Here is a 27,093-nt window from a genome sequence, read left to right on the forward strand (position 1 = left end):
TGTTTCCCTTGCCTCCGGAGAGGTGTTGAATAAGAAGTTGCTGTGGCCAAGATCAAAGAGGTTTTTGCCTGCTTTCTCCTTGAGGATTTTGATGGCTTCCTGTCTTACATTGAGGTCTTTCATCCACTTTGAGTTTATTTTTGTGTATGGTGTAAGAAAGTGGTCCAGGTTCATTCTTCTGCATGTCGCTGTCCAGTTTTCCCAGCACCACTTGCTGAAGAGACTGTCTTTATTCCACTGGATATTCTTTCCTGCTTTGTCAAAGGTTAGTTACCCATACTTTGTAGGTCCATTTCTGGGTTGTCTGTTCTTGTGCCAGTACCTTACTGTCTTGATGATTACAGCTTTGTAGTATAGCTTGAAGTCTGGGATTGTGATGCCTCCAGCTTTGGTTTTGTTTTTCAAGATCGCTTTGGGGATTTGGGGTCTTTTCTGGTTCCATACACATTGTAGGATTCTTTGTTCTAGCTCTGTGAAGAATGCTGGTGTTACTTTGATAAGGATTGCATTGAATATGTAAATTGCTTTGGGTAGTATCAACATTTTAACAATATTTGTTCTTCCTCTCCAGGAGCATGGAATCTTTTTCCCTTTTTTTTTGGTGTCTTCTTCAATTTCTGTCATAAGATTTCTATAGTTTTCAGTGTATAGATTTTTCACCTCTTTGGTTAGATTTATTCCTAGGTATTTTATGGGTTTTTTTGCAACTGTAAATGGGATCAATTCCTTGATTTCTCTTTCTTTCACTTTATTGTTGGTGTATAGGAATGCAACCAATTTTTGTGCATTGATTTTATATACTGCAACTTTGCTGAATTCATGAATCAATTTTAGCAGTTTTTTGGTGAAATATTTTGGGTTTTCCATATAGAGTATCATGTCATCTGTGAAGAATGAAAGTTTGACCTCCTCCTGGCCAATTTGGATGCCTTTTATTTCTTTGTGTTGTCTGATTGCAGAGGCTAACACTTCCAATACTACGTTGAATAACAGTGGCAAGAGTGGACATCCCTTTCTTGTTCCTGACCTTAGGGGGAAAGCTGTCAGTTTTTCCCCATTGAGGATGATATTAGTGTTGGGTCATTCATATGTAGCTTTTATGATCTCGAGGTATGCTCCTTCTATCCCTGCTTTCTTGAAGGTTTTTATCAAGAAAGGATGCTGTGTTTTGTCAAATGCTTTCTCTGCATCTATTGAGAGGATCATATGGTTCTCGTCCTTTCTTTTATTGATGTGATGAATCACAACGATTGTTTTGCAGATATTGAACCAGTCCTGCCTCCCAGGTATAAATCCCACTTGGTCGTGGTGAATAATTTTTTCAATGTATTGTTGGATCCAGTTGGCTAATATCTTGTTGAGGATTTTTGCATCCATGTTCATCAAGGAAATTGGTCTATAGTTCTCCTTTTCAGTGGGGTCTCTGTCTGGTTTTGGAATCAAGGTAATGCTGGCTTCATAGAAAGAGTTTGGAAGTTTTCCTTCCATTTCTATTTTTTGGAACACCTCCAAGAGAATAGGTGTTAACTCTTCCTTAAATGTTTGGTAGAATTCCCCTGGAAAGCCATTTGGCCCTGGACTCTTGTTTTTGGGGAGATTTTTGATTACTAATTCGATTTCCTTACTGGTTATGGGTTGGTTCAAATTTTCTATTTCTTCCTGTTTCAGTTTTGGTAGTGTATTTGTTTCTAGGAATTTGTCCATTTCTTCCAGATTGCCCATTTTATTGGCATATAATTGCTCATAATATTCTCCTAATTATTGTTTTTATTTCTGTTGTGTTGGTTGTGATCTCTCCTCTTTCATTCTTGATTTTACTTATTTGGGTCCTTTCCTTTTTCTTCTTGATCAAACTGGCTAGTGGTTTATCAATTTTGCTAATTCTTTCAAAGAACCGGCTTCTGGTTTCATTGATCTGTTGTACTGTTTTTTTGGTTTCAATAGCATTAATTTCTGCTGTAATCTTTATTATTTCCTGTCTTTTGCTTGTTGTGGGTTTTATTTGCTGTTCTTTTTCCAGCTCCTTAAGGCCTAAGGTTAGGTTGTGTATCTGAGATCTTTCTTCCTTCTTTAGGAAGGCCTGGATTGCTATATACTTTCCTCTTATGGCCATCTTTGCTGCGTCCCAGAGATTTTGGGTTATGGTGCTATCATTTTCATTGACTTCCATATACTTTTTAATTTCCTCCTTAAGTGCTTCATTAGCCCATTCATTCTTTAGTAGGATGTTCTTCAGTCTCCAAGTATTTGTTACCTTTCCAAATTTTTTTGTGTGGTTGATTTTGAGTTTCATAGCATTGTGGTCTGAAAATATGCACACTATGATCTCGATCTTTTTCTACTTACTTAGGGCTGATTCGTGTCCCAGTATATGATCTATTCTGGAGAATGTTCCATGTGCACTGGAAAAGAATGTATATTCTGCTGCTTTAGGATGAAATGTTCTGAATCTATCTGTTAAGTCCATCTGGTCCAGTGTGTCATTCAAAGCCATTGTTTCCTTGTTGATTTTTTGATTGGATGATCTGTCCCTTGCTGTGAGTGGGGTATTGAAGTCTCCTACTATTATGGTATTACTATCAATCAGTTTCTTTATGTTTGTGATTAATTGATTTATATATTTGGGTGCTGCCACATTTGGTGCATAAATGTTTACAATTGTTAGGTCTTCTTGGTGGATAGACCCCTTGATTATGATATAATGCCCTTCTGCATCTCTTGACACAATCTTTATTTAAAAAAAATTTTTTTTTAACGTTTATTTATTTTTGAGACAGAGAGAGACAGAGCATGAACGGGGGAGGGTCAGAGAGAGGGAGACACAGAATCCGAAACAGGCTCCAGGCTCTGAGCTGCCAGCACAGAGCCCGACGCGGGGCTCGAACTCACGGACCGTGAGATCATGACCTGAGCTGAAGTCAGACGCTCAACCGACTGAGCCACCCAGGCGCCCCACAATCTTTATTTTAAAGTCTACGTAGCCTGGTATAAGTATGGCTACTCCAGCTTTCTTTTGTTGACCATTAGCATGATAGATGGTTCTCCATCCCCTTATTTTCAATCTGAAGGTATCTTTAGGTCTAAAGTGGTTCTCTTGTAAACAGCATATAGATGGATCTTGTTTTCTTATCCATTCTGTTACCTTATGTCTTTTGATTGGAGCATTGAGTCCATTGATGTTTAGAGTGAGTACTGAAAGATATGTATTTATTGCCATTATGATGCTTGTAGAGTTGGAGTTTCTGGTGGTGTTCTTTGGTCCTTTCTGATCTTTGTTGCTTTTGGTACTTATTTGTTTATATATATATTTTTTCATCTTTTCTACCCTCAGAGAGTCCCCCTTAAAATTTCTTGCAGGGCTGGTTTAGTGGTCACAAATTCCTTTAATATTTGTTTGTCTGGGAAACTTTTCATCTCTCCTTCTATTTTGAATGACAGCCTTGCTGGATAAAGAATTTGTGATGGCATATTTTTCTGATTCAGCACACTGAATATATCCTGCCACTCCTTTCTGGCCTGCCAAGTTCTGTGGATAGGTCTGCCGCAAACCTGATCTGTCTTCCCTTGTATGTTAGGAACTTTTTTTCCCTTGCTGCTTTCATGATTCTCTCCTTGCCTGAGTATTTTGTGCATTTGACTATGATATGCCTAGTTGATGGTCGGTTTTTGTTGAATCTAATGGGGGTCCTCTGTGCTTCCTGGATTTTGGTGTCCATGTCTTTCCCCAGGTAAGAAAGTTTTCTGCATGATTTGCTCAATAACCCTTCTACCCCTATTTCTCTCTCTTCCTCTTCTGGGACCCCTATGATTCTCATGTCGTTCCTTTTTAATGAGTCACTGATTTCTCTGATTCTTAAATCGTGCTCTTTTGCATTAATCTCCCCTTTTTTTCTGCTTCATTATTCTCTAAGTTTGTCCTCTATATCGCTGATTCTCTGTTCTGACTCATCCGTCCTTGCCACCGTGGCATCCATCCGTGATTGCAGCTCAGTTAAAGCATTTTTAATTTCATTCTGGCTATTTTTTACTTCTTTTATCTCTGCAGAAAGGGATTCTAATCTATTTGCGAGTCCAGCTAGTATTCTTATTATCGTGATTGTAAATTCTGTTTCAGACATCTTGCTTGTATCTGTGTTGGTTAAATCCCTGGCTGTTGTTTCTTTGTGCTCTTTCTTTTGGGGTGAATTCCTTCATTCTGCCATTTTGAAGGCAGAAAAGGAATTAATGAGGTAGAAAAATTGAAATTAAAAACATTAAAATTAAAAAAATGTTAAAATTAAAAATTAAGGACACACACACACAAATCGAATAGATGATGTTAGATCATAGGTGTGTTTTGGTCTGGGTGTTGAAAGTGGTTTGACAGATTAGAGAAAAAAAAGGGGGAGAAAAAAAAGGAAATCATTTGAGAATTTGAAAAAATGAATACACTGAAGTAGACTAAAATGATATGATGGGGTTAAAATAGAATTTGAAAAAATATACACAAAAGTAAAGAATATAGTAGAAAAAAATTTAAAAAATATTTTTAATAAAAATTAAAAATAAATATTAAAAATAAATATTTAAAAATAAAAATTTCTTATTTTCCTGTATTCAAGAAAAAAGAAAAGAAATGAAAAAGAGAAAAAAGATTTAAAAAAATAAAAACAAGAAATCGTTAAAAATTTGAAAAAGTGTATACACTGTAGTAGACTAAAATAAAATGATGGCAGTAAAATGGAATTTGAAAAAATTTACATAAAAGCAAAAAATATAGTAACAAAATTAAGGAAAAAGTATTTTTTAATAGAAATTGAAAGTAGAAATGAAGTTTTTCTATTTCTACATTCAAGAAAAAGAAAAGAAACGAAAAGCAGGCAAGGGAACAGCATGTACAAAGTCCTAAAGCAGGGGGAGGACAGAGTGGCCCAGGCTCTGAAATGACGGCAGCCACGTGACCCGAGGCTGGTGTCCCTTCACATCACTGGTTCTCAAACCCTCATTAGTAAAAGGGCAGAATCAGACTAGTTCGTGTCTGGGTCCCTTCCAAGAAAGGGGGTCAGCTTAAACATTAAGCAGGCTCATATGAGCTGTCCTATCGTTACCTTATCCTCTGGGTGTCTGGGAGTCCCCTTGGTCACCAGCTGCTGGATTGGAACCCCAGAAGGGCAGCTCTGTACTGATTCTAGAGGCACAGCCAAGTTCACCCCTGAGCCCGGCCCAGGATTGGTTCTGTTGCTGCGCTTCATCCAGTCTGCTGAGGGTCTCGTTGTGGGTATGACCTACACGATTACATGATGGATTTTGCAAAATCCTGTTAGGATTATTTCCCATCCTTGCTCAGAGCCAGATGTTTGACCAAAAGGTAGAGAGGGCTGAAAGGAAAATCTCTGAAACAGGCCTCTGAAAGCAGCACAGGCTTGCAGGCTAGATCAGCCTGCTCTCCCAATGTCCTCGGCTGCTTGGTACCTTCCAGGCATACAGTAGGCCTTAACTGTGGAGTGGATGGTGTTAGACACCATTTCCTTAGAGGCTTCATTCTACACATACTTCTCTTTAAGAGGTCATAATGAAACTCAATGTAGGATTAATATTTTGCTTTTTATCCACCCAATATTAATTCGTAAGTTTGTCTTCACACTGCTGAGAAACTCTTAAATGTCATTTAAGATGTTCAAGATCTCACTGGGTCATGTGTGGAACTGCTGAGTCACTATATTGTATGCCTGAAACTAATGAAACACTATGTTAACTGTACTGGAATTAAAATTAAAAACTTAAAAAAAAAAATGTTCAAGATCTGAAACGTTAAGACGTTCAAGTCTAAACTACCGAAGAGTTGAGGTCAGCTCCAGCGTCAGCTCGGTGTGGATGAACACGTCCCCTGTCGCCCACAGCCCGTGAGGAAGGGGTGGGTGTTTTCTCTCACGTTCCTCTCAGATGTGTGGCAAAGACTCTCAGGTTAATGTGGGGAGAGGCGCCAGGCACCTGCCAAGGCCCCGAGAAAGCCTGCCGTCCACGGGCACATCGTGCTGGGGTGTCCGAGGACCGGGAGATGGCGGTCAGAACGGAGAGTCCCTGAGTCTCCGCCATCCCGTGCCCCACACTTCCTCATGGGGTCTGCCCTGTCTCCGCTCTCCTTGGACCGTTTTTGCTCTCTCATGCCCTCTCCCCTTTTGGCCCCAGCCACGCGGCCTTCTTACCAGCCGGTGCTTTTCGCTGGGCCTCCGCTGAAACCCCTGAGAGGGGCCAGCTGGTGGGCCCGGCATCTCCTTTCCCTCAGGTGACCATCTGTGGTCCCAGCAGCCAGCGGGTGGGGTTGGGTACTTCGCTGTTGTCCCCTGAACACGGTGCACACGGGGGCTTGCAGAGAGCAGAGGGGCCTGACGCCCATCTGGGACCACGTGGCTTCCAGCTGGTGACCCAGCACCCCACTCACCTTGTCGCCCTCCCCACCAGGCGGGCCTTTCTGCTGGGCTGTCAGGTGCCCGATCTGGGCATGCTGTCTTGCTTACAGCAGCCCCTTCCCCTCTGGGCTGGGGGCTGGGGGCTGGCTGCTCCTGGGGCACTGCCGTGTGCTGTCCTCCGTGCTGGGGTGGGGTTTTGCAAAACCCACCGCTCCTTCTCCCTCTGTGGGTTTCAGTGTGTCCAGGGAATGCAGCCTCTGGCCGGCCTCTGGCATCCTCGTGGAAAGGCCTCTCCACTGGCAGCTTTCCCCCTGTCCCACCTCTGCCTGTCCGCTTTCCAGACCTGGAGGCTTCATCTTGTCACTATCGGGGGACCCCGAGCTCCAGCTTATCTCCATTATCCTCATCAGACATGCATGTGTGAACTGTCTGCCAACTTTTTAGTTTACTGTGGTGACCAAGCTGCCAGGAGTCCCGGGAGCCTGTGACAGCCTCAGGGGCAGATGCGCCCTGGGTAGAAGTTGCATAGGAAGACAGATTATGCTCGGGCTGCCGAAGATCTGAGAGTTAGAATCGGGCAGAGTTGATCTGCTGCCCGATTGGAAGGCCAGGTGGCATCGAGTCCCTCTTGGCCTGACCCCCGTTTCCCTGGGAGGTGTGTGGGCCCGTGGTGCCGGGACTCACCTGTCAGGGAGGCCTTTCCCTGGCCTGCTCTGAGTGCATGCTGTCAGCATTTCTGCCCCAGACTCTTTTGCTTCTGCTCACTTCTGACTGTTCTCCCTTCCGATTGCCACCCTTCTACTTGAGCAAGGTTAACATGCTCTCATTCTGGCTGGGGAGCCATTTTGTGTCTTTAATGACAGCTTTGGACGCAGATGGTTCTACCCTTGGGAGACCTTTCCATCATCTTTGAAAGTGTTGGTGTTTATAGTGTCACTGCCTTTGGGGGCATTCAGAGGAAGACGGAGGGAGGCACGTGGAGGAGGAGGAGGAGTGTTTTTGGTGGCTAAATCTGGAGAGGGAGAAGGTGGCAGAGAAGGGGACTCTGGACAGAGAAGTATTGTCCTTCTGATTCTTGGACGAGGGGACTCTGTGGCTTAGGAGGCTGTGCTTTGGAGCTGGGGTTAGAGGCTCAGAGAAGGAAGACAGCAGCCAGGTCACATGGGACCAGGATGTGGGATTAGATGCAGTCATTGCTCTGAGCGTGTCTCTTACCTGCAACACAGTAAAGCACATTTACCATTTCTTTGAAGCTGCAAGGGAGAAGTCCCAGAGTCCTTTCATCTGAGAATACTAAACAGAGGTGAACGAAACACCCATTTCTACCCATTGCACACGTGAAAATGTTACTGCTGCTTTCATTGAGGGTCCTGGGGTTAGTGTTGGGTCTTAGCAACTTCAGAGTCAGTTTCTTCCTTCTTTCCTTCCTTCCTTCCTTCCTTCCTTCCTTCCTTCCTTCCTTCCTTCCTTCCTTAAGTTTATTTGTTTATGGGGGGGGGGGGCACACAGGTGGGGGAGAGGCAGAGAGAGAGAGAATCCCAAGCAGGCTCTGTATTGTCAGTGCAGAGCCCGACGTGGGGCTTGAACTCATGAACTGTGAGATCATGATCTGAACCGAAATCAAGAGTCAGACGCTTAACTGACTGAGCCACCCAGGCGCGCCTCCCACCCCAGCCCCCTTGCCCAGGGTCTGTTTCTGAGGGCTTGTTTTTTCATTTGAAACCTTGGGTCCTCAAACCTTCATTTACCCGGTTCTTCAACTTCTTGTCCTGCATTGGGTCTTGGGGGTTGCTTGTTGAGGTCGAGGCTCTGTTCTAGCGCCGCTTTGATCTGAGATGGTTGATCTGGGAAATTGGCTTCCAGAGGGTAGTGTTAGTGTTGGGAATGTCAGGACTCTGTGGTGCCCCTGGACCTGCACTGTGTGTGGTCCCCACACCACTCGTGAGGGTCGTGTGCCACTCAGGGGTCATGATTTTCTTTATGCAACAGTGGGTGTCCCGCTCTATACCAGCACTGTGCTGGGCTCTGGGGGGATCCAGAGGTGAGCCCTCCCCACCCCCAGAATTTTGCATGCAAGGAGGGGACAAGGGACGTCAACAGCTCTCCCTGCTTCTTTCCGGGCCCCACCCTGGCATTTTTCTATAACAACTGGAGTGATGTCTTAGAATATAAATCAGATTGCATCATTCCCCTGCTCCAAACCCTTCTAGTGCACTGAGGATAAAATCAAGAACCCTCACTGTGGCCACCGAGGCCCCAGCTTGCCCCACAGCCTGATCCCCTCCTGATGCCCCAGCCACACCAGCCAGCTTCTCCTTCCTTGAACTGAGCCCACAGCCATCTCTCTCCTCCCACCTCCTGCAGCCTGTGCGCATCCTTCAGGTGGCAGCCCAAGTGTCACGTACAGAGGGCTCTTCCACCCCCTCCCCAGGCAAGCTGGGCCTCCTGTTCACACTGCCATAAAGCTCGTGTGTCCCCATGCCCTGATCTCAGCTTGGAACTATGTATTTGTGGAATTACATGGCGATCCCCATCCCCCTGCTAGTCTTTGAGGTCCTTGAGGGCCGGGCCGTGTCTGCCCTGGTTCCAGTGTGACACTGACCCTGACCAGAGCCAGGCCCACAGTATGGACTCAGGAAGCCTGTGCTGAGTGAGTGAGCAGTGGGTGGACCAAGTATGTGGGGGTGGGGCATGCCATCGGGAGTGGACACCTGGCAGTTGGAAAAATGATATCCAGGTGGGGACACGACATAGACAGAGGAATAGGGCAGGGAGTTCAAGGATGCATAGAGAGAGAGGCATGTAGCCCACATCAGCTGTGTGAGAGATCACAAAGGGGGAAAGGGCTTAGCTCTGGCTCTGGACAGAGTGAGGTTCAGACACTCACACATCAGCTTGTGATCTTGGATAGGTCATTGAACACTTCCAGGGCCATCTCCTTATCTGTAAAATTAAGATAATAGTAGCGTGCGCCTCCAAGGGCACCTTGAGGGCGAGTGAGGCAGCCTGAGTGGCTATGCTCATGCTCCGGTGCTGTGGTGGGAAATCGCTGGGCTGAGTAGGCATGGTGTCTGGAATGCTGGAGGGTGATGTGGGCCTTTACTCCGGCCATGGATTTCCGCTGTGTATGTTGGAGTCCCCATTTTTGGTTCGGGGGTGGGGGGGAATCTGATAGCTTTGAGTGGGTTGGACTAGCAGGGGTGAGGCAGAACCGTGGGGGCTCCTGCAGGAGACCCCTGGAAGGTATTGAGCCTCAGCACCAGGATGGCAGTGGAGAGGACTGTGGACAAGGAGTGGGTGATAATGAGGTGGAACTGGCAGGTCTGGGGCTCCCCAAGCTCCATGATGGAGGGAGGAGGGTGCCTCACTCTAAGGGGAGATGGCCCAGTGGAGAGGGTGACACAAGGGAGCAGTTTTGACATCACAATCAGTTGGTAGGCCCTGCAGGGTGGCCCGGTAGAGCTTTCAGGCAGGCAGCTAGCACCGTGGGACAAGGGTTCTGGATTGAGGTCTCAGCCAGAGCTGCATGCTTGGGACTTGTCCTCTTTACACAGCTGGGGGCTGGGGTCAAAACCCTGTTGGATTTGGATTTGCCAAGGGGGACGGAGGCCTCTGAGCTGCGGTCCAGAGGCACTGTCACAAAGGAAGCAGAAAAGATGAAGGTGGGGGGTGGGGGATGATGATGGCTGTGGCGATGGTGGTGGGAACCTGTGGTAGGCAGGCTGGGCTGTGGGGTGACATTTCCCCTTCAAACTTCTTTTAAGAAGCAGGAGCGAGTGGAATAGCTTGATGGGGATGGCAGGGTAGAAGAAAAGGTGACAAAACGTTTTCTCATTAGGATTACCCACATGCAACCCCTGTAAGAACTGGGGAAATCTCCAGCAGGATGAAACTCTGGCCAAAATAGGAGGAAAGACAGGGAGGAGGCTGCGTAGCTTAGAGCAACGAGATGTGCTCCCTTCCGCCTCTGCCCCGTCCCCACATCCATGCCTGGTTCTATCGTGGGTGTCGACAAACCAGAAGTTTCTCCACTGAGCAAGTGTCAACCACGGTTGACTCCGACCTTAATGTCACCATCCAGCCCAAGGAGCCCTGGATTTGCACTTTTTTTCTGAAAAGAGACTTGAACAGCAGCAAATACATTTATGAAAGTCTTTAGTGCCTCTGGAGATTATTTGTGGCCTCGCTTGTTCTGAATGCCTTTCCCCCACACCACTCTGTGTAGGGAGGTGGCTTTTTAGAAGGCAGCAGGGCCTGGATTTTGATGCAGACACTGTCAGTGATGGGACTGTGCTGCCCCTTTGTGTCTGTCATAAGCCACTACAGTGAGAGCAGTTTTGTCTAACAGAAAGCTGATTATTATTGCCTGATCCTGAGGCTGGCTCTGAATATGGACTTCACGCATAATTCCAGACGGCTCAAGGTCAAAAAGGTTAAGTGGGAGGTTGGGGCCTCGTATCAGTGACTGGTGCCAAATCTGAGATGCTGGCCAAAAGAACGAAAGAAGTAGCAGATTAAAATCCGGCGTGCAGGCCAGGAAACCTTTGTAAGTCGACTGATGTAGAGAGGAGCCAGTGTCCGCAACGTGTCCTTGCCGCATGGAGAAAATGAAATGAAAACAGACTGCTGACTTCCTTTCTGCCACTGCTCTCTGTGCACAGGGGACCCCCTCGGAAGCCTGGAGAACAGGACAGGACTGGAGGACCACGTTCTCCTGGAGCCTGGGCTCGGGTACAGGTCAGTATTCAGAAACCAAATTGCCTTTGGGATTGAGTTGTCCTGTTCGCGGCTGTGCCTTTTATTCTTTTTTGAAGGTAGGAGTGCACCTCCCAGGATTCAAGGTCAAGGCCTTATTTCACATTAATATTCAGGTTTAGAATGGGAAGTTGCCAAGGGCGTCAGAGTGTGAGGAACAGTGTTTTACCAAACTTCATTTGTGTACCTCCTTGACTTTTTATGATTTAGGGGCCATACCTGGGTACCTCTTCTAACATCATTTACTGGATTTTAACATTTGGTCACAATATTATGCAAGTTTAATATTACGTAATACTTGAGCCACTTAGCTCTCACGTGTTTGAGAAGTGCTTCAACCAGAATAGAGTAGTAAGCACCGTGTCAGTTTTCTGATGTTCAAATAAAAGTATCTCAAAGGGAAACGGAGTTGCTCAAAGTCATTGGATGTTTGGTAGCAGAACTCAGATGGACACTAAAGTCTCCCTAATGCCACCACGATCCTTGTGGTTCTTAGAGTTGTTTCTTTTTCTCTCTTCACGGTTTTAATTTAGTGCAAACTTGAGAGAGTAGGGGTAGATCACATCTGCATTTTCAACCTCAGCCCCAGGGTGGGAGTCACTGATCACCTCAAACCATGCTTGGTTTTACTGTCTCTCCCTAAGTCAACGGAGCTCTGCTCTGTGACAGTGACACCACCTGTCGGTTCCTGTACAGTTAGTACATTGTCAGGATGGGTGTCACCAGGTCCATATAGGGTGCAGAGTCCTTTTTGCTGTTTATTAAAAAAAAAATTAATGTTTTATTTGTTTTTGAGAGAAAGAAAGAGACACAGCATGAGTATGGGAGGGCAGAGAGAGAGAGCGGGGGACACAGAATCCGAAGCAGGCTCCAGGCTCCGAGCTATCAGCACAGAGCCCAACACGGGTCTTGAACCCACAAACTATGAGATCATGACCTGAACTGAAGTTGGACATATAACCGACTGAGCCACCCAGGCGCCCTTGCTGTTTGTTTTAGAAGAATACTGACTATTGATTTTGGGAACACAAATCAGCGTCAGCGAGTAAGCAGATTTGCAAATAGGGAGTCCGCGAATGAAAAGGGCTGACTGCGGTTTTGAAGGGCTGCCTCCTGTGCCTTCTGGTGGTTGCTCCTGAAAACACTGAGTACCTGCTAGTTCTTGGAAGGGTGAGGTTGTATATTTTGAGTGGCCGAGTGTAACTTCCTTCTGTTTGCTTTTTCCCAGTGTGGAAGCTGGTCCTCCTGGCCAGGGAGACCTCCTGAGCAGCATGCTACCTTCCTCCTCGGTGCCAGAGTTGATGACAATTAGTAAGTTGCTGAGTCTCCTCCGCCAATGCCGGGTGACTCTCGGACCTGCACATCAGTGGGGTACTGTTGTGCTTGCTCCTGTGTGAGTGTGGACTTTGTGAGATGTGGGGTGAAGTCAGGTGTGTGTGTCCGTGGTCTGAATGTGCTGTGCAGTTCTTAGCTTCCTGAGCTGTGGTTAATGATATGATGTTTGGGCGTGTGCTCACTCTAAAGGACACGCTTCAGAGCTGGAGCGGCACTGAGTTTTGAGGGGTTTGGGGATTTGCCCCCCGTATGATTGTCAACCACAGAGGAACTGTGCTAATTGGGTAGCTCTGGAGGAGTCCTATTTGTAAATAGGAAAGAGCATGTCTGTTAAGTATGAAGGTTGTTAAAGATCAGGTTCAAACAGTTTCGAACCTTAGCCCTGGGAAGAAAGTATTAGAGATACAACAAGATTAGGTTTGTGTGGCTTTATACAGTAAAGAGTAAGCCAACCGTAGCTTAAGGAGGTAGAAATTCATCTGTCTTTCCAGAAGTAGGCAGGCTGGGGCTGGTATGTGGCTCCCTGTTCGTCAGAGACCGGAACTCCCTCCATCTTGTCTCATAGTCCAAAATGGCTATTTTATCTCCAGCCATCCCAGTCTCATCCCAGGTAGCAGAAAAGAAGAGGGAGCAAAGGAGAGAATTCCTCCATTTCCATAGGTAGGATTCAACTTTTTCCTCTAGCCACTGACTGAAATTTACATTTCCTTCCATTATGAAAGTACCAGCAAACCATAGAAACCGTAGTCATGTTAGCAGAATGGGTGACTTTATCGCCGATAGAAGTCATAGGCCCTGTGAGAGCTGCAACATGAAAAAAAAAAAAATCTCAGAATATTGTTTCTGCTGGAAAATAGGGTGGTTTTTTTTAATGTGATGATAAAGAATTCTATGTATTTATTATATCACTTTTATTTTTTACATTTTGATAATGCTATTTCAGTATAATCTGTTCCTTTGAAGTCTTGTGTGTTTTATTTTATGTATTTTAAAATCTTTTTCTGAGAAGAGGTCCATGGGCTTCACCAGACTGCAGAACGGGTCCATGGTACCAAAAAGGTGATGCCCGCTCCCAGCTGTAAGGACCCTTCCTAGAAGTGCACACGGTATCCCATTGGCATGGCCAACATCAGTCCCATGGCCTCCTCTGCTGCTATGGAGACAGTGCTCCCCACCCCTCCCATTAGGGTTTTCATTGCTTAGGGCGGCGATGCCCACCCTCCTGCCCCCATTAGGGTTTTCATTGCTAAGGAAGGAAGAGCGGGGTCTGGGAGACATCCAGCACTGCCAAGTCAGAGATGAAGAAGGAAATGAGCAGACTCTCTAAGGTTGGTTGGTGGGAATGACCAGTCTCACTCTGTTCAGTGAAAATGTGCAGTTCATTATGGCACTTCTCAGGCTTGAGTTCAGCTGGGCGGATAGTTATAGATCTATACATGTGGGGCACATGGGCTGGGAGAATAGTAAAGTCTCTGGCTTTCAAATTTCAGTTCTTTATTTACCACTATACTAGTATTTACCCTGTAATTTTTTTTTAATTGGGTGCACTTAGGAAAAGATGAGTGCCTTTATTTAAAAAGGGAAATTTCTGGGGCGCCTGGGTGGCTCAGTCAGTTAAGTGTCTGACTTCGGCTCAGGTCATGATCTCTCAGTTCTTGCAGGTTTGAGCCCCTCATCAGGCTCTGTGCTGACAGCTCAGAGCCTGGAGCCTGCTTCGGAGTCTGTGTCTCCCTCTCTCTCTGCCCCTCCCCCACTTGTGCTCTGTCTCTCTCTGTCTCTCAAAAATAAATAAATGTAAAAATTAAAAAAATACCAATAATAATACCATATAATAACCATGATTATAGTAAATGGAGAGTCACTATTCGTTGACTTAAATAGCAATTAACTGAAAATAAAGACAGCAGAAAGGAACCAATGTTAAGTTGGCCTGCATGTCATTGCCTGTCCCAGCTTCTGTCTGAGACCCCCTCCCGTTGTTAAAAAGAGAGGTGAGTGAGTGAGCAGCAGAAGGAGAGTGTTGGGAATATCCTAGTGCTAAACTCAGATCTTTTTCCTGGAAGTAACCAGAAGGATTGAGAAGGGAGAGAAGGCGCCTTCTCAGAGTCCCCGTGACCTCATGCCTTGTCTTTCTGCATCTGCAGTGCTCTCTGTTTGTGTGGCTCACACCTCATGTAGAGCGACGAGACTTCACTCTGGCCCTGAGGCGTGTCCATTCCAAAGAGTGTACGTTTGCTTTGCAAAGAACAGCGACCTCGAGATCGCGGACACAAATACCGGGCTTCATAGGCCTCTTGCTGTGGGCGCTTTATTGGGGTGCAGGCATCTCCATGCACCCCAGCAGCTATTCAGCACTGTGCTTCCAAGGGGGTTTCCTGTTTCCCGGGATGAAGTCCCTCCATCACCGCTGACCCCAGGCTGCGTTGCCGGCTGGCCCGTGGGTCTCCCTCAGCCACTTTGTGCTAGAGGAAGTAGGTGGCCCTGCGTGTGCACTGGCACTAAGGTTGTCCATATGAACACACTGGAGTTGCACCGATGGCTGAGGTTTAGGCTGTTTTCCTTGTTTTTACTCATACAGTTTTCCAGAAATGTAAATCTAGTTTAGTATTTGGGATCTTTGGCAAGTAGGGACTTACCTAGAGTTTATAACTCGAATCTTGGAGGAGATATGTCACCACACCCGCATCTGGACCCTTGGTACTTTGTGGGGGGTGAACGTGTGCTTCCTGGGGTAGGGGGTGGGGGCTCTGTTGGCTGAGGTGGCGTCAAATTTCAATGAGCCTTCTGGATGCAGCACTGGGTTGCCTGTGTGTGTTCCAGATGAGAGATCAGGATTCTTGGAAATATTGGATAGAAGGTGGATTTGCCTTATGTCCCCCTCATCCTGCCTCTGGCATCGTGTCATCATAGAAAAATGAGAAGCGCGAGCCTGTCCGGGTGTCCAGGGTATCAGCTAGGTGCCAGCCGGGGTGGTCCTAACAAAGCACCACAGGCTGGGCGGCCTGAAAACAAACTTCTCTCTTGCAGTTCAAGAGGATGGGAGTCCAGGTGACTGTGATGGCTCCTGGTGAGCCCACTGTCCTTGCCTTGCAGATAGCCTTTTCCATCTGTCTATGCATCCCTGGTGTCTCTTCCTCTGCTGATATGGACGCCAGTCCTGCTGAATTAGCGCCCACCCTTAGGACCCCATTTAACCTTAATTACCTCCTTAAAGGCCCTACGTCCAAATATAGTCCCATTGAAAGTTAGGACTTCACATATGAATTCTGGCTGGGGGCGGCGGGGGTCGGGGGGGAACACCTGCAGTCCTGGGGAGTCCCAAGAATGGTGTTCCAGGAGCTGTCCATCTCCAGATCAAAGATTGCATCCCAGCATGTGAAGCACACATGACTCCACTCAGGGGAGATGCCTGACCCCCGAAAACCCTGAAGAGCCTGGCCGAGGGGCCCCAGCTCCGCTCTGTGAAGCAGGGAGCGTTTTCCTCACATCCTGCCAAGTGGCTTCCCCGCTTCTTTTCCTGGTCGGTATAGGCGGCTGTCTGGACACGGTGATGGAACTGGAGTACTTAATCCTCGGTCAGGCCCCCTGCCAAGCAGCCTTCCCCTCTTGGATGCCTCTGAAATGGCAGAGGGTTTTGTCCTGGGCTTTTTGGCTTTTTGGCTTGTTGCTATTAAGTGCCCAAGAGAGGATGCTGTGTCCAGGCCCACGTTACTGCCCTTTCTGCAGGCCCTTTGGCACTTAAGAGCACACATGGGCTTCTTAGGAGGAATTAATTAGTTAGCAAAGTAGTAAACGCAGTCCGGAGTGCACCAAAACACAGGCAGTTCTGTCTAGGCATTTCCATTTCTGCAGCTACATTTGTGTTTGTTTGGGTTTGGGGCGCGCAGGGCTGCACAGGGTGGGAACCGCTGCCTGCCTGTTGCTTTGGTGGGCGACGTGCTGTCCTCGCCAGGAGGGCACGCTCTGAAACCAGGCTGCCCGGTTCCCCAGGCTCTCCTGGGTGGTCTCGAACCTCTTGGGGTCTGTCATCCAAACCCAGGGATGCCACGAACACCCATCATTTGCTAAGAGTATCTGGGTCAGAGCTGACAGTCGGTAAATAGCAGCTGTTATCACTGAGCCTATTTGTGTTCTGTTTTCTTAACATTATTCCCTGGGCCTTTTCCCCCTCTTCATCTCCCTGATTATCCTGCTGAATGGCTGTAATATTCTGGTTTACTGGATTGTTTGGGTGGGAGGAGTGCACCAGCCAGGTATTTTTGTTTGTTGTTTCTGCACTGAGGTTCTTCACACATTAAAAAAAAAAATTTTAATGTTTATTTTATTTTTGAGAGAGATACAGAGTGCTAGCAGGGGAGGGTCGGAGAGAGAGGGAGACACAGGATCTCAAGCAGGCTCCAGATTCCAAGTTGTCAGCACACAGCCCGACGTGGGGCTCAAACCCACGAACCGTGAGATCATGACCTGAGCCGAAGTCGGATGCCTAGGCCACTGAGCCACCTAGGCGCCCTGAGTTTCTTCACTCGTTGTTAGGAAAGAATGAGAAGTACCAGGCTTATAGTAAATGATTTTTTTCTGCTTACGTGTTCCTTTGTGGTACGTTTCTTTGTGGGATGTGTCATGAGTGGGCCACAGGTGAGTCCCCTACTTATGGGCTTGTTACCAGTAGTCATTTTGTGTCCTCAGTTACCACATTGCCAGTAGGTGACAGCTGGTGACAGCCGCCGGTTGCTTGACGCTTCACTGGCCGTACTTGGGAATAGTTTAATGCATCTGCTACTTTAAGAGCTGGAAAAATGGGACTTTGAGGTAGGGTGGCTGTGCATTCCTCGGAGGGGCAGCCCCTCTCCATGCTTTTGTATGACATTTGTAACCCCCCACCTCACTTTTTGTTTCTTTCCTTTGTTTTGGGGTCTCTGGTCCTCCCATTGGCTGTTCTGCCTGATTCGGAGAAGGATTGGGGAGGGGGCACAGAGCACTGTTTGCTGTTCATGGCGCTGGCCGTGTGGCTCAGGGAGGAGGCCAAAGAACACACGCTGACAGCCCCCACCTCCCCGTGCTAACCTTGGCTTGTAAGTCAGTGAGCAAGGAGCCAAAAGCCTGCCCCGAGGAATTGCCAGCCAGAGGGAAGATGGACAGTGGCGACATTAACAGACACATGAACTTGGCTTGCAAATCTCCAAGTGCTGGAAAGGGGCCTGTTTTAGGGTGTGTTATTAAGAGAAATTGGTCTCAGGTGACGGCAGAGCTGAGGCCTTCAGGGTGAGGGGACTGTGGAGCTTTGCTGGCGGACGGTGATGCCGAAAGTTTGGCTGGGCAGCGGGGAGAGGGGAGGCCCGAGCCAAAGATGCTGGAGACAGCCCTCAGTTTGATTTTATCTCAAGAGCGGTGGGAAGCCGGTACAGGGTCTTAAGCAGACTGATGTGACTGTTCCTGCTTGCTCTTGCCAACGGCAGGTTGGAAAGCTTGTCTGCTACCTAAGGCATCCTCAGTAGTACGCCCTCCAGTCCTCCCTATAAGTCCCTGATGGCCCTTTCTTGCTTGGTGGTTCATGAATGGCCTCCCCTGTGCCTCGCAGGGTGGGGACTCCTGAGTTGACGTCCGTGTCCCCACTCTTTCAAGCTGCCAGAAATCCACAGTTGGTGCCCTGAGTGCTGCGCACTGACACCCATAACACAGTGGTGTGCTAAGTGCTGCCAGAGCGCTGGGGGGGGGGGGGGGGGGGGGGGAGGGTGCGACCCAGAACCACCATCCTGGGGTCTGGCCCCCGCTCCAGTGCTTCCTTGGCCAGGCTTCCCTTTCTCTTTCTTTTTTTCTCCCCCCAGACTCCCTGGGGCCCACTTTCTCACGTGTAAAATGAAGACACTTAAACTGGCTTCTTAGAGCCATTCTGAGGGTTAAATGCACTGACATAGGATGGCAGGAAACCCGAGTGCTGAACCAGGCATCATATGGGATGGGCAGCCCGTCGAATGCTTGTGAGCCTCCACACGTGGTGAGTGTTGCCGTTCTGGGTTCCTGAGTCTGGTCATCACCTGGCAGGGCTTGGGGACCGGGTCAAGACGGAGGACGGTGAGAGAATCACCATGAGTGTCCAGCATCATCTCATGATGTTGGGGAGGCATCGCTGGAGGGATGTCAGTTCTTTCTGGAATTATTTCTGGAGACCCTCTGTGGGGGTCAGTTGGGAGCCCATTCATTAGCCCCAACGGTTCAAGCTCTGAACCCTAGTTAGAGCCCAAACCTCTAGAGTTGTGAGCCTGGTCCCTGCCAGTTCCCTCCTAGTTCTTTCCAGGTGACCTCAGCCACTCTGGCTTCAGATAGCAGATCCATCCCTGAGTTCAGACTGGTCTCTGGGGCAACTTCCTTTGAGGAGTGCCTGGGAGAGGTTCATAGTATGCTGTCTCCTCCCTTGTTTTGCCTCCTGTGACCCAGACTCTATTTACATTATTGCCTAATTGTCACAGCATCCCTGCAGGCGGGCCTCTTGGCCTCTGTTGGTAGTTGAAGCAATAGGCCGAGAGATGCCGCTGGAGGCCTGAGTGCCAGGATGTGGTGGGGCCGGGATTTCCTCTCTCCCTCCTTGCTGCTCCTGGAATCCCACGGCTTCTGGAATGCTCTGCCCTCAGAGGAAAGCATCTGGTCTGCTGAGATGTTCCCCCTCAAAGAGGCTTCCCTCCCCGACCACTGGTCTGGAAGAGCTTTTCCCGCACCACCCGTGCTGTTCTTTCAGTCCGCTGATTCCAGGTTTTCGAAACCTTCCCGATCTGAAACCTGAATATACTGTTCATTGGCTTTGCATGTCTCCATGGGGATGTGAGCTCCTTGAAGGCAGACGCTTTGCCTGCTCACTCACGGCCCGCATCCCAGTGCCTAAAATCCTGCCTGGCTGGGCGTTGTGGCTCAGGAGACCTTAGTGGAGTGGATGAAGGAATGGACTGGTGTTTATTTGAGTTCTAACAAGCCTGAAAACTTTCGAAAGAGTTCTGCAGGAATGACCAGAAAGCCAGTCCCCCTGTCACTCCTGCATCTCTAGCTTGGTCTTGCAGCATGAGCCCAGGACTGTGAGCTAGTTACACACGGGGGCGAGTGATACCCCCTGCCCCCATCAGGGAGGAGACAGCTGGTGGTATAGAGGGAGCACTACCTTGAGAATCAGGAAACCTTGGTTCTGATACTGACTCTGATAGTAGTGGGTCCCTTGATCTCTCTGTGCCTCAGTTTGCCCAGCTTTGACATGGAGGAGACTGCACTCCAAGATTCCTTGTCCTTCTCACCATCTTATTCTGGGAAGGGAGTCATGATCCTGTGTTCTTCTTTGCAGCCATGAAAGCCAAGTTGTGGCAGTCTGGATGTTTCTAGTATCTTGTCTGGTTGGGCTTGTTGCTCTGCGGTCAAAGGTAGGCCTCGTCATTCTCCCCGTGCCGACTGTCTCCTTTGCAAGTGTGCTGACCACCGAGCTGACTTTGCATGACCTTTGGCTAGGTACGCTAGCAAGCACAAACACACTGACCTTGATATTTGGCCCGTAGCTTTTTCTACTCTAGGCCAGGTATTGGCCAACGTAGGAGGCATGGCCATTTGGAAAGAGGCAGGGTGATATTTGCGTGAGTGCCCGGATGCCTGTGGACTGCTTTGAGAAGACGCTGTCTTACAGAGTTGGTAGAAGGTGAATTAACCTTTGTGAGAGGCAAATGTCACCTTTAGGTTTTAATTCTGAGTGACCAGCAGCCCCTTTTACGTGGTCACTACCAAGTTTCTATCACCAGTGCTGCTGGAAGCTTAGACATATAAATCCGTTCTGTACTTTATGCATCCTTTATTTTTATAGTGTTCCGGTGTGGGTGGTTGCAGATGAATTGAGTTGAGAAGGCAGCCTTTTGGGGTGGAAAGAACACTGGGGCCAAGCTGACCACAGTGCTGCTGTTGGAGAGCTGTGTGACCTTGGGCAAATGCTTTACCTTTTCTGAACTAGTTTCCCAATGCCCCAAAAGAAGTGAAATACCACCTGCTTACAGGATTCTGAATAAGCTGTATGAAACGTGTAGCATGGAGTCTGGAGTATATTATGTCTGATGTTTCACCGGAAGCCTGTGGATAGTTTCACAGACTGCAGAAGCCCTTGCCACTGTGTGCAAAATTGTATTTGTGGGTTTGTGCTCCTAAGTGGATTCTTCCTGGGGAGAATTCTTTTGCTTTCGTTATTCTCCTTCAAAGAGCTCCGGACCTTGGAAGAAAGTAAGAAACATGTAGGTGCTCAGTGTGTGGTAATTGCACATGGTATCCACAGCAGCCCTAGTGGGTGTGGTGGTGTTACCCTTGCTGTCGTAATTCTGCTCTGATGTTACAACGGGGTAGGCTGGCTGTGTTCTTACCCACATCCCTGCACGGAGTAGCAGTGGGAGCTTGGGCAAGTTGTCTAGCCTGTCTATGCCTTAGTATTCTCATCTGTAAACTGGGGCTATTAGAAGTACTTGTCGAATAGGGTTGTGAGGATTACTGAATACATACATGAAAAATACTGAAGATACTTTATGTGAATTATACCTTGGTAGGAAAAATTGGGAAAAACATATTTGGAAGAGTGCCTGTTATATTAAGTGTTCAATAACTGGTAGCTCTGTTATTAACATCCTCCAAGGGTACATTCCTGGCTAATCATCCTGAAGGTAGGATCTGGGCCTTCTTGTTGAGCTGCAAACGGAGAGGCCTGATTTCCTGTTTTACTGGTTTTTACTCCTGAATCTTCCTTCCTAGTTAAGAGGAGATTAACATATGTGCCCTGAGAGGCTGGGGGCCCTGAGAAAGGAAGTGATTGTCAGGACGGTGGTTCTCAAGTGGGGGTACTTTCGTCCCCAGAGGACATTGGGCAATATCTGGAAACATTTTGGGGCATCACACTGGGGTGGGGATGCTATTGGCATCGAGTGCATACAGGTCAGGATGCTGCTAGTTTCCTCCTGTGCACAGGATGGCCCCACAGCAGAGAGTGGTCCAGCCCGGGACAGCAGCAGTCTGGAGGGCCTGAAACCCCAAGGCAGGAAAGGGAGGCAGTGGGGCCGTTTTCCAGGATCCGGGTTTTGTTGTAGACCTTTTTCTTTTTTAACCACTTGCCTCCTGCATGGCCCAGGGAATGAAACTTAGGAGAAAGATAGATTCCAAATGAACCCAAATGAAATGATGGTTCCCAGAAAGCGTTTGTTCTTGGGCGTGACCTTGGGAGCCATTGAGTTCCATCATCGCAATGAAGGTGATTTAGGGAGGGCTGTAGATGCATAAGAATAAACACGTGTGGAATGTGCTGGAATAGATAGCTGGATCTGATAGCTGTGGAGACATATACATTCAGAACGTGGTGCTCCCTAACTTACTGAAAATTCCTTCAGTTGGCACTTCCTGGTATTCATGTCCTCCGTACATTCCTTCACTTCGCCTGTAAAAATGAGTTTCTACTCCTGAATTATTTCTTTGAATATACGATTATTTGGGAGCTGGAAGTTGAAAGAAAGTGGCTCAGCCTTGATTCCCGCCGATTGCAGGAAGAGCAGCCCTGTGGCCACCAGGGGGCACTCTGGCACTTTCTCTGCCTTGCTCGGCAAAGCTTCCCTTCTGCAGCTGTGGGTTGTTGCTGTTTCAATTTTGGATGCCGGGCGCTTGTGCCCCTTTTGTAACTGTGAGGTGGGGGTGGTGATGGCGGTGGGAGCAGCGGTCTTTTCTAGTGGAAAAACATCAGGCATGTGCAGAACGTTGCGTTTGCCGTTAACTAACGTGACTATGGTTATATGTTGCCAGTGGCTTTCTGAGGAGGTGTAGGTGTCTGGTCCTGTTTTGAAAAGGAATTAATACAGCTAATTAGAAAATAGTTCTCCTTTGGCATTGCTTTCCACGAGGTATAATTAATTTTCCGTGGAGCGTTACTCGGCATTGAAATGCTAACTGTTGCCTTCTTTTTCCTTTTTTGGGAGGGTGGGGACTGATAGGTTGTAGAGAAAGGTAAGCCCAGATAATCCACTCCATTGTTTCCTTTTGACGTCTCCTCACTTTTGATAGTGAGCCAAGGGCAGAGGCCGAGAAACGCATCCTTGGTAGTCAGTAGGCCTTGTTGAGCTGGTCCTTTTCTGCCCCAGCTATTACTGGACCGGGTTCTCAGTGCTAGTGAGGAGGTCTGGCTTGTCGCCTGGAAACACAATTCCAAACATTCTGCAGCTCCAAGAGTGCTGTAGTAATGATTCAGAGGCGGTGGCAAGGCCTGACAAGCTGATTGCTTGGCTAAGCCTTTGATGATTCGGTTTCAGGCAGGGAGGGCGGGCCCACCGGCCATTGGGCTGGTTGCACTCTGAGCCCCTTGCCCCCTCCCTTAAGCACAAGGAGTGAATCTGGTTGGTACGGCCCACACAAGTTGGGGGAGTTTCTTGAAAGAGGAAACTTCCCACTGAATGTTACCTACTAGACCTTCAGTCATTGTCTTGGTACTTAGAATGTTCCAGATGGAATTTAGACATGCTCCACTTCTTTATTGATGTGTATATGTACTGAGCATCTCTCACATACTGGGCACTGCTCTAGGTGCTGGGGAGCAAAGGTGAAGGAGGTTCAGCTCTGCCACTCAGAAGCTCTGTGCCTCAGTTTCCCCATCATTAAAATGCAGCATCCTCTGTCTGTCATGGTGAGGACTAAATAAATTAATCTAAAGCGCTTATGCCAGTGTGCTCAGCATCTGTGAGTTCTTGTTACATGGACCCTGCCCACAAGAAGTTGAGAATTTCTTGGAAGAAGCCATGGTGAGAAACCCCAGAAATAAATGAAGAAGGGTTGCATGGGGCAAGGAAGGCAATGGGGTCATGCGGGGTGATGGATTCTTTGTTGCCTGTGGGCACCAAGTGACCGGCACAGTGACCTTCCCTCACCCCCACCTCGAATGGGCGCCCCCTCCCCCCACTGGAGGGGGAAATCCTAATCAGAGTCTCAGGTCAAATAGTCTAGATCCCTTCCTCACCTAGAAACGGAGAGGCCTCCGGCCTCATGTGGGGGGCTGCCTGGAACTGACCTGCATGACTGTTTCCCTGCTGCTGCCTCAGGATGGGGGCTGCTGTCCAGGCGGACAGGAGGGAAGGGCTCAGGGGTGGGTGCAGGGGGTTGAGGGCACTCCAGGGGGAGGGCAGCCGTGTGCAAAGTCTCCTGAGTTGTCCACCGAGCCCCCCCCCCCCCCCGGGTCTGGAGGGCTCTTCCTGCCGTCCTCCTGCCATGTGCACTCACCCTTCAAAGCACTCCCATAAGGGCGGGGCCGCTGTTACCACATTTTACAGAGAGGGGCAGTGACTTGGCTGTAGCTGGCCTGTCCCCCGGGGCATTTCCAGGAGTCTCTCTTTCAGGGTGACCTCTTGCTTTAGGCTGGGGTCACTTCCCCGTGAAGCTCTCCCTTGACCCTCGTAACCGCGGCTGCCGTGAACTACCACCACCTCCCCAGGTCTCAGTAGCATGTCTGTGCTCGTGGTTCTTTTGAGCCAAACGTGATTTACCCCCTTTTGGGATTTCATCCTGCTAGTCTCAGATCCGTTGTGTTCCTGCCAGCTCCCTTAGCAACGCACACTCCTAATTTGCTCACGGGTGGGGGTTCATCGGCCCCTCAGCCGGGAATAAGTTTTGGTCAGGAGCTCTCCAGTCGGCTCCGGGTGGGGCCTGGCAGCAGCTTATGTAATGTAACTGTTTGTTGCAATGCAGAGCTGACCCAAAGCAGGCTTCCTGCTCAGCAGGCTTCCTGCTCAGGGGATAAGGCACTGGTCATACTTATTCCAAAGGTCAGCTCTGCTGGAAATGTGCCACCAGAAGAGCCGGGGGCAGCTCAGTGTGTGGTCGCATCCCAGGGGCAGTTACCAGGTTTGACTTAGGAGTGGAGGTGGGCTGCTGGGCCGGGCATCCCATGGAAGTGGTGAGTCCCCAGAGCAGTGAGGCTGGAGAACGCCCCAGGCTGCACCTGGGGACTGCTGTCCTGCAAAGGGGCGAGTGGCACACCCCCCCCCCCACCCCCCCCCCCCACCCCCCCCCGCTGTGAGAGGGCCTGATCAGTAATGGCCAGGATGCCTGGGGTTCTGGCACAGTTATTCCTTTTCCTCCACCTCTTCCCCCCTCCTCTGAGGGATCTTAAATATTAACTTTAAAGACAACTATTTTTTAAGTTTTATTTATTTGTTTTGAGAGGGGGGGAGAGAGAGAGAGAGCAAGAGAGCGAACATGTGCAAGGAGGGGAGGGGCAGAGAGAGAGGGGGAGAGAGAATTCCAAGCAGGCTTTACATGGTCAGGGTGGAGCCCAATATGGGGCTTGAACCCAGGAACCCCGAGATCGTGACTTGAGCCAAAATCAAGAGTCAGCCGCTTAGCCCCATGAGCCACCCGGGTGCCCCAAAGACAACTATTGTGATTTGTACGTGAATACATTTGCATGGAAGAAATTCCAAATGTACTAACGGGACACAGTAAAGGGTTTGCCTTCCCCCTCGTCCCAGCCTCCCCGCCCCCCATGCCAAGAATCTAACCTTTGTGGCATTCAGCATCTGGAAGAGCACAGCTGCTGGACTGGACAGACAGGGCTGGCACTAGCCTTTGACCCTCGCCCTCTGTCAGGGCGTCAGGTTGTTCTGAGCAGCACCAAGCTGCCTCAGGCATCCGCTCCCCATTAGCTTCCCGGTGCTCACGAGACTTTCCCTGCTGGTCCTTCTGCTGGGAGCACTCCCCACCGCCTCTGCCTCCTGCCTTGTGGCCTGAAGAGCGCTTGTTCATTTTGAAGACTCAGGTTAGGTGTCACCTCTTCTAGACACAGAGACATACATCACAGTGGTAGCCTTGTTATCAGTAAAGCTGCCTGGGAAAGAGCTGTAAGCTGGGAGCACGCAGACTTGCAAAAATGTCAACCCTGTGTTCACTAGTCAGGTGGAGACCCCGCTGGGGTCGGTCCTGAGTGTCCCCCACGGGTGGGTGAGCAGCCACTGTGTGGTAGGGTCCCTCCCTAGGGAAAGAAAACAAAAAAGAAAAAAACCTCAAGGCAACCTGGTGATCCACGTATGTGACAACATCCCTCATGACCTTGTAACGTGAGACTACTTAATCAGACTGCATGTTTGTGTGTTAACCTATACGGGAGACAAAGTAGTAAAAACCATATCAAAAGCTATGCCACGTGGCATTCGGGGCTCAGTTCTTTGGGTGCGAACCCAAGTGAGCGGTGCCAGCAGGAATAAAGTTGCTTCCTGGAAAGAAAAGCCTCGGGGTCACGACTCTTAGCGAGAATCCTGCCAAGATTCATTCAGAATACCCTTCTGATGAGCCATTTTTTTTTTAATATTTATTCATTTTTGAGAGACAGAGCATGGGCAGAGGGGTAGAGAGAGGAGACACAGAATCCGAAGCAGGCTCCAGGTTCTGAGCTGTCAGCACAGAGCCTGACATGGGGCTCGAACTCCCAAACTGTGAGATCATGACCTGAGCCGAAGTCGGACGCTTTACTGACTGAGCCACCCAGGTGCCTCTGATGAGGGGACTTTTGCATAGAGGCCTGTTACAGTGAGGAAGGGAGCTATGAGTATATCGGAGGAAGATTGTTCCTAGCCGAGGGATAGCCAGTGCAAAGGCCCTGGGGTGAGAGGGTGCCGAGTGGGGTGTAGGAAGAAGGAGCCAGGGGCAGTGGGAGAGGAGAGCTGAGAGGGTGGGCATGCCTTGAGCTGTCTGTATGGGATGGGAAACCAATGGGGACTCTGGAGCAGGGGAGAGACGCAGACCTATGTTTAGGAAGACCACTCTGGTCACCCGTGGGGAGTTGACAATGGGTGGACTGGGGGTGCAAAGGAGAGCAGCTGGTAGAGATGAGGGTCAGGGTTGAGGCAGCAGAGCCAGCTACTGGAGGTGGCTCTCGGGCTCTCTGCTTTAGAGGATGATTTTGGGGGCACCTGGGTGGCTCAGTCAGTTAAGGGTCCAACTCCTGCTCAGGTCATGATCTCACAGCTGGTGAGTTCAAGCCTGTGTCAGGTTCTGTGCTGACAGCTCGGAGTCTGGAGCCTGCTTCAGATTCCATGTCTCCCTCTCCCTCTGCCCTTCCCCCACTCACGCTCTGTCCCTCTGTGTCTCTCAAAAATAAATGTTGGGAAAAAAAAAAAAAAGAGGATGCCCCGTGGGCTCTTTTGAAATTCGGATGATCAGTGCCATTTCTGCCCTAGGTTGAAAGCCTGGGCCAGCCGCAGCCCACCTCTGCACCGGTGTGGTCTTGTGCCTTCCAGAGCTGAGAGTGTGCCTCTTAATCTTTGAGCTGTTCCTTCTACAGCTCAGTCCTCTTCTGTGATGCCATTTCTTGAACCAGCACTTTTTAGAAAAGATCAATTAGCTTCCTGCTGGAAAGAGCAGGCATTGTGTTTCCTGATCTGAGCTCCCTACTGGGCTGAAGGAAGCAGCCAATTCTGTTCTTTTTTTCTCAAGGCTACTATTGTTGTTGTTGTTGTTGTTTTGCCTCATTCAAACCCAGTTGCCCTGAGATAGCTTTTTTTTTTTTTTTAAGTTTATTTTGAGAGAGAGTGTGGGCATGAAAGTGGGGGAGGGGCAGAGAGAAAGGGAGAATCCCAAGCAGGCT

General features: G+C 48.8%; 2 protein-coding genes and 1 long non-coding RNA gene across 10 annotated transcripts in view; 1 reads left to right on the forward strand and 2 right to left on the reverse strand.

Moving 5' to 3' along the window:
- LOC147583540 (uncharacterized) overlaps positions 1-27,093 on the reverse strand; it is a 384,087-nt gene that overhangs the window by 262,577 nt on the left and 94,417 nt on the right. The gene's annotated exons all lie outside the window — the stretch shown is intronic.
- Positions 1-27,093, forward strand: part of LOC147583544 (uncharacterized) — a 192,463-nt gene that overhangs the window by 110,759 nt on the left and 54,611 nt on the right. For 5 of the 7 annotated variants that reach the window (XR_015241910.1, XR_015241914.1, XR_015241906.1 and 2 more), the window contains exons 3-4: positions 11,051-11,126; positions 12,373-12,487. Coding sequence is in view for 2 of the 7 variants with exons in the window: in XM_086681102.1 (XP_086537228.1) it covers positions 3,601-3,728; positions 11,051-11,126; positions 12,373-12,455; positions 19,804-19,879 (363 nt within the window). In the remaining 5 variants the exon portion in view is untranslated. Of the gene's footprint in view, positions 1-2,991; positions 3,729-11,050; positions 11,127-12,372; positions 12,488-19,803; positions 19,880-27,093 lie in introns of those variants that run through there. The other 2 variants (XM_086681102.1, XM_086681094.1) reach the window with 2 other exon arrangements.
- LOC147583546 (uncharacterized) lies at positions 12,893-25,774 on the reverse strand. The gene is made up of 2 exons (XR_015241952.1): positions 25,013-25,774; positions 12,893-13,283 (listed from the first exon to the last, which is right to left on the reverse strand). It is a non-coding gene; the product is annotated as an uncharacterized LOC147583546 (long non-coding RNA).

This window comes from Puma concolor, chromosome A2, assembly GCF_028749965.1.
Source record: "Puma concolor isolate L17-30 chromosome A2, mPumCon1.1.hap2, whole genome shotgun sequence".
In the NCBI taxonomy this organism is placed as follows: Eukaryota; Metazoa; Chordata; class Mammalia; order Carnivora; family Felidae; genus Puma; species Puma concolor.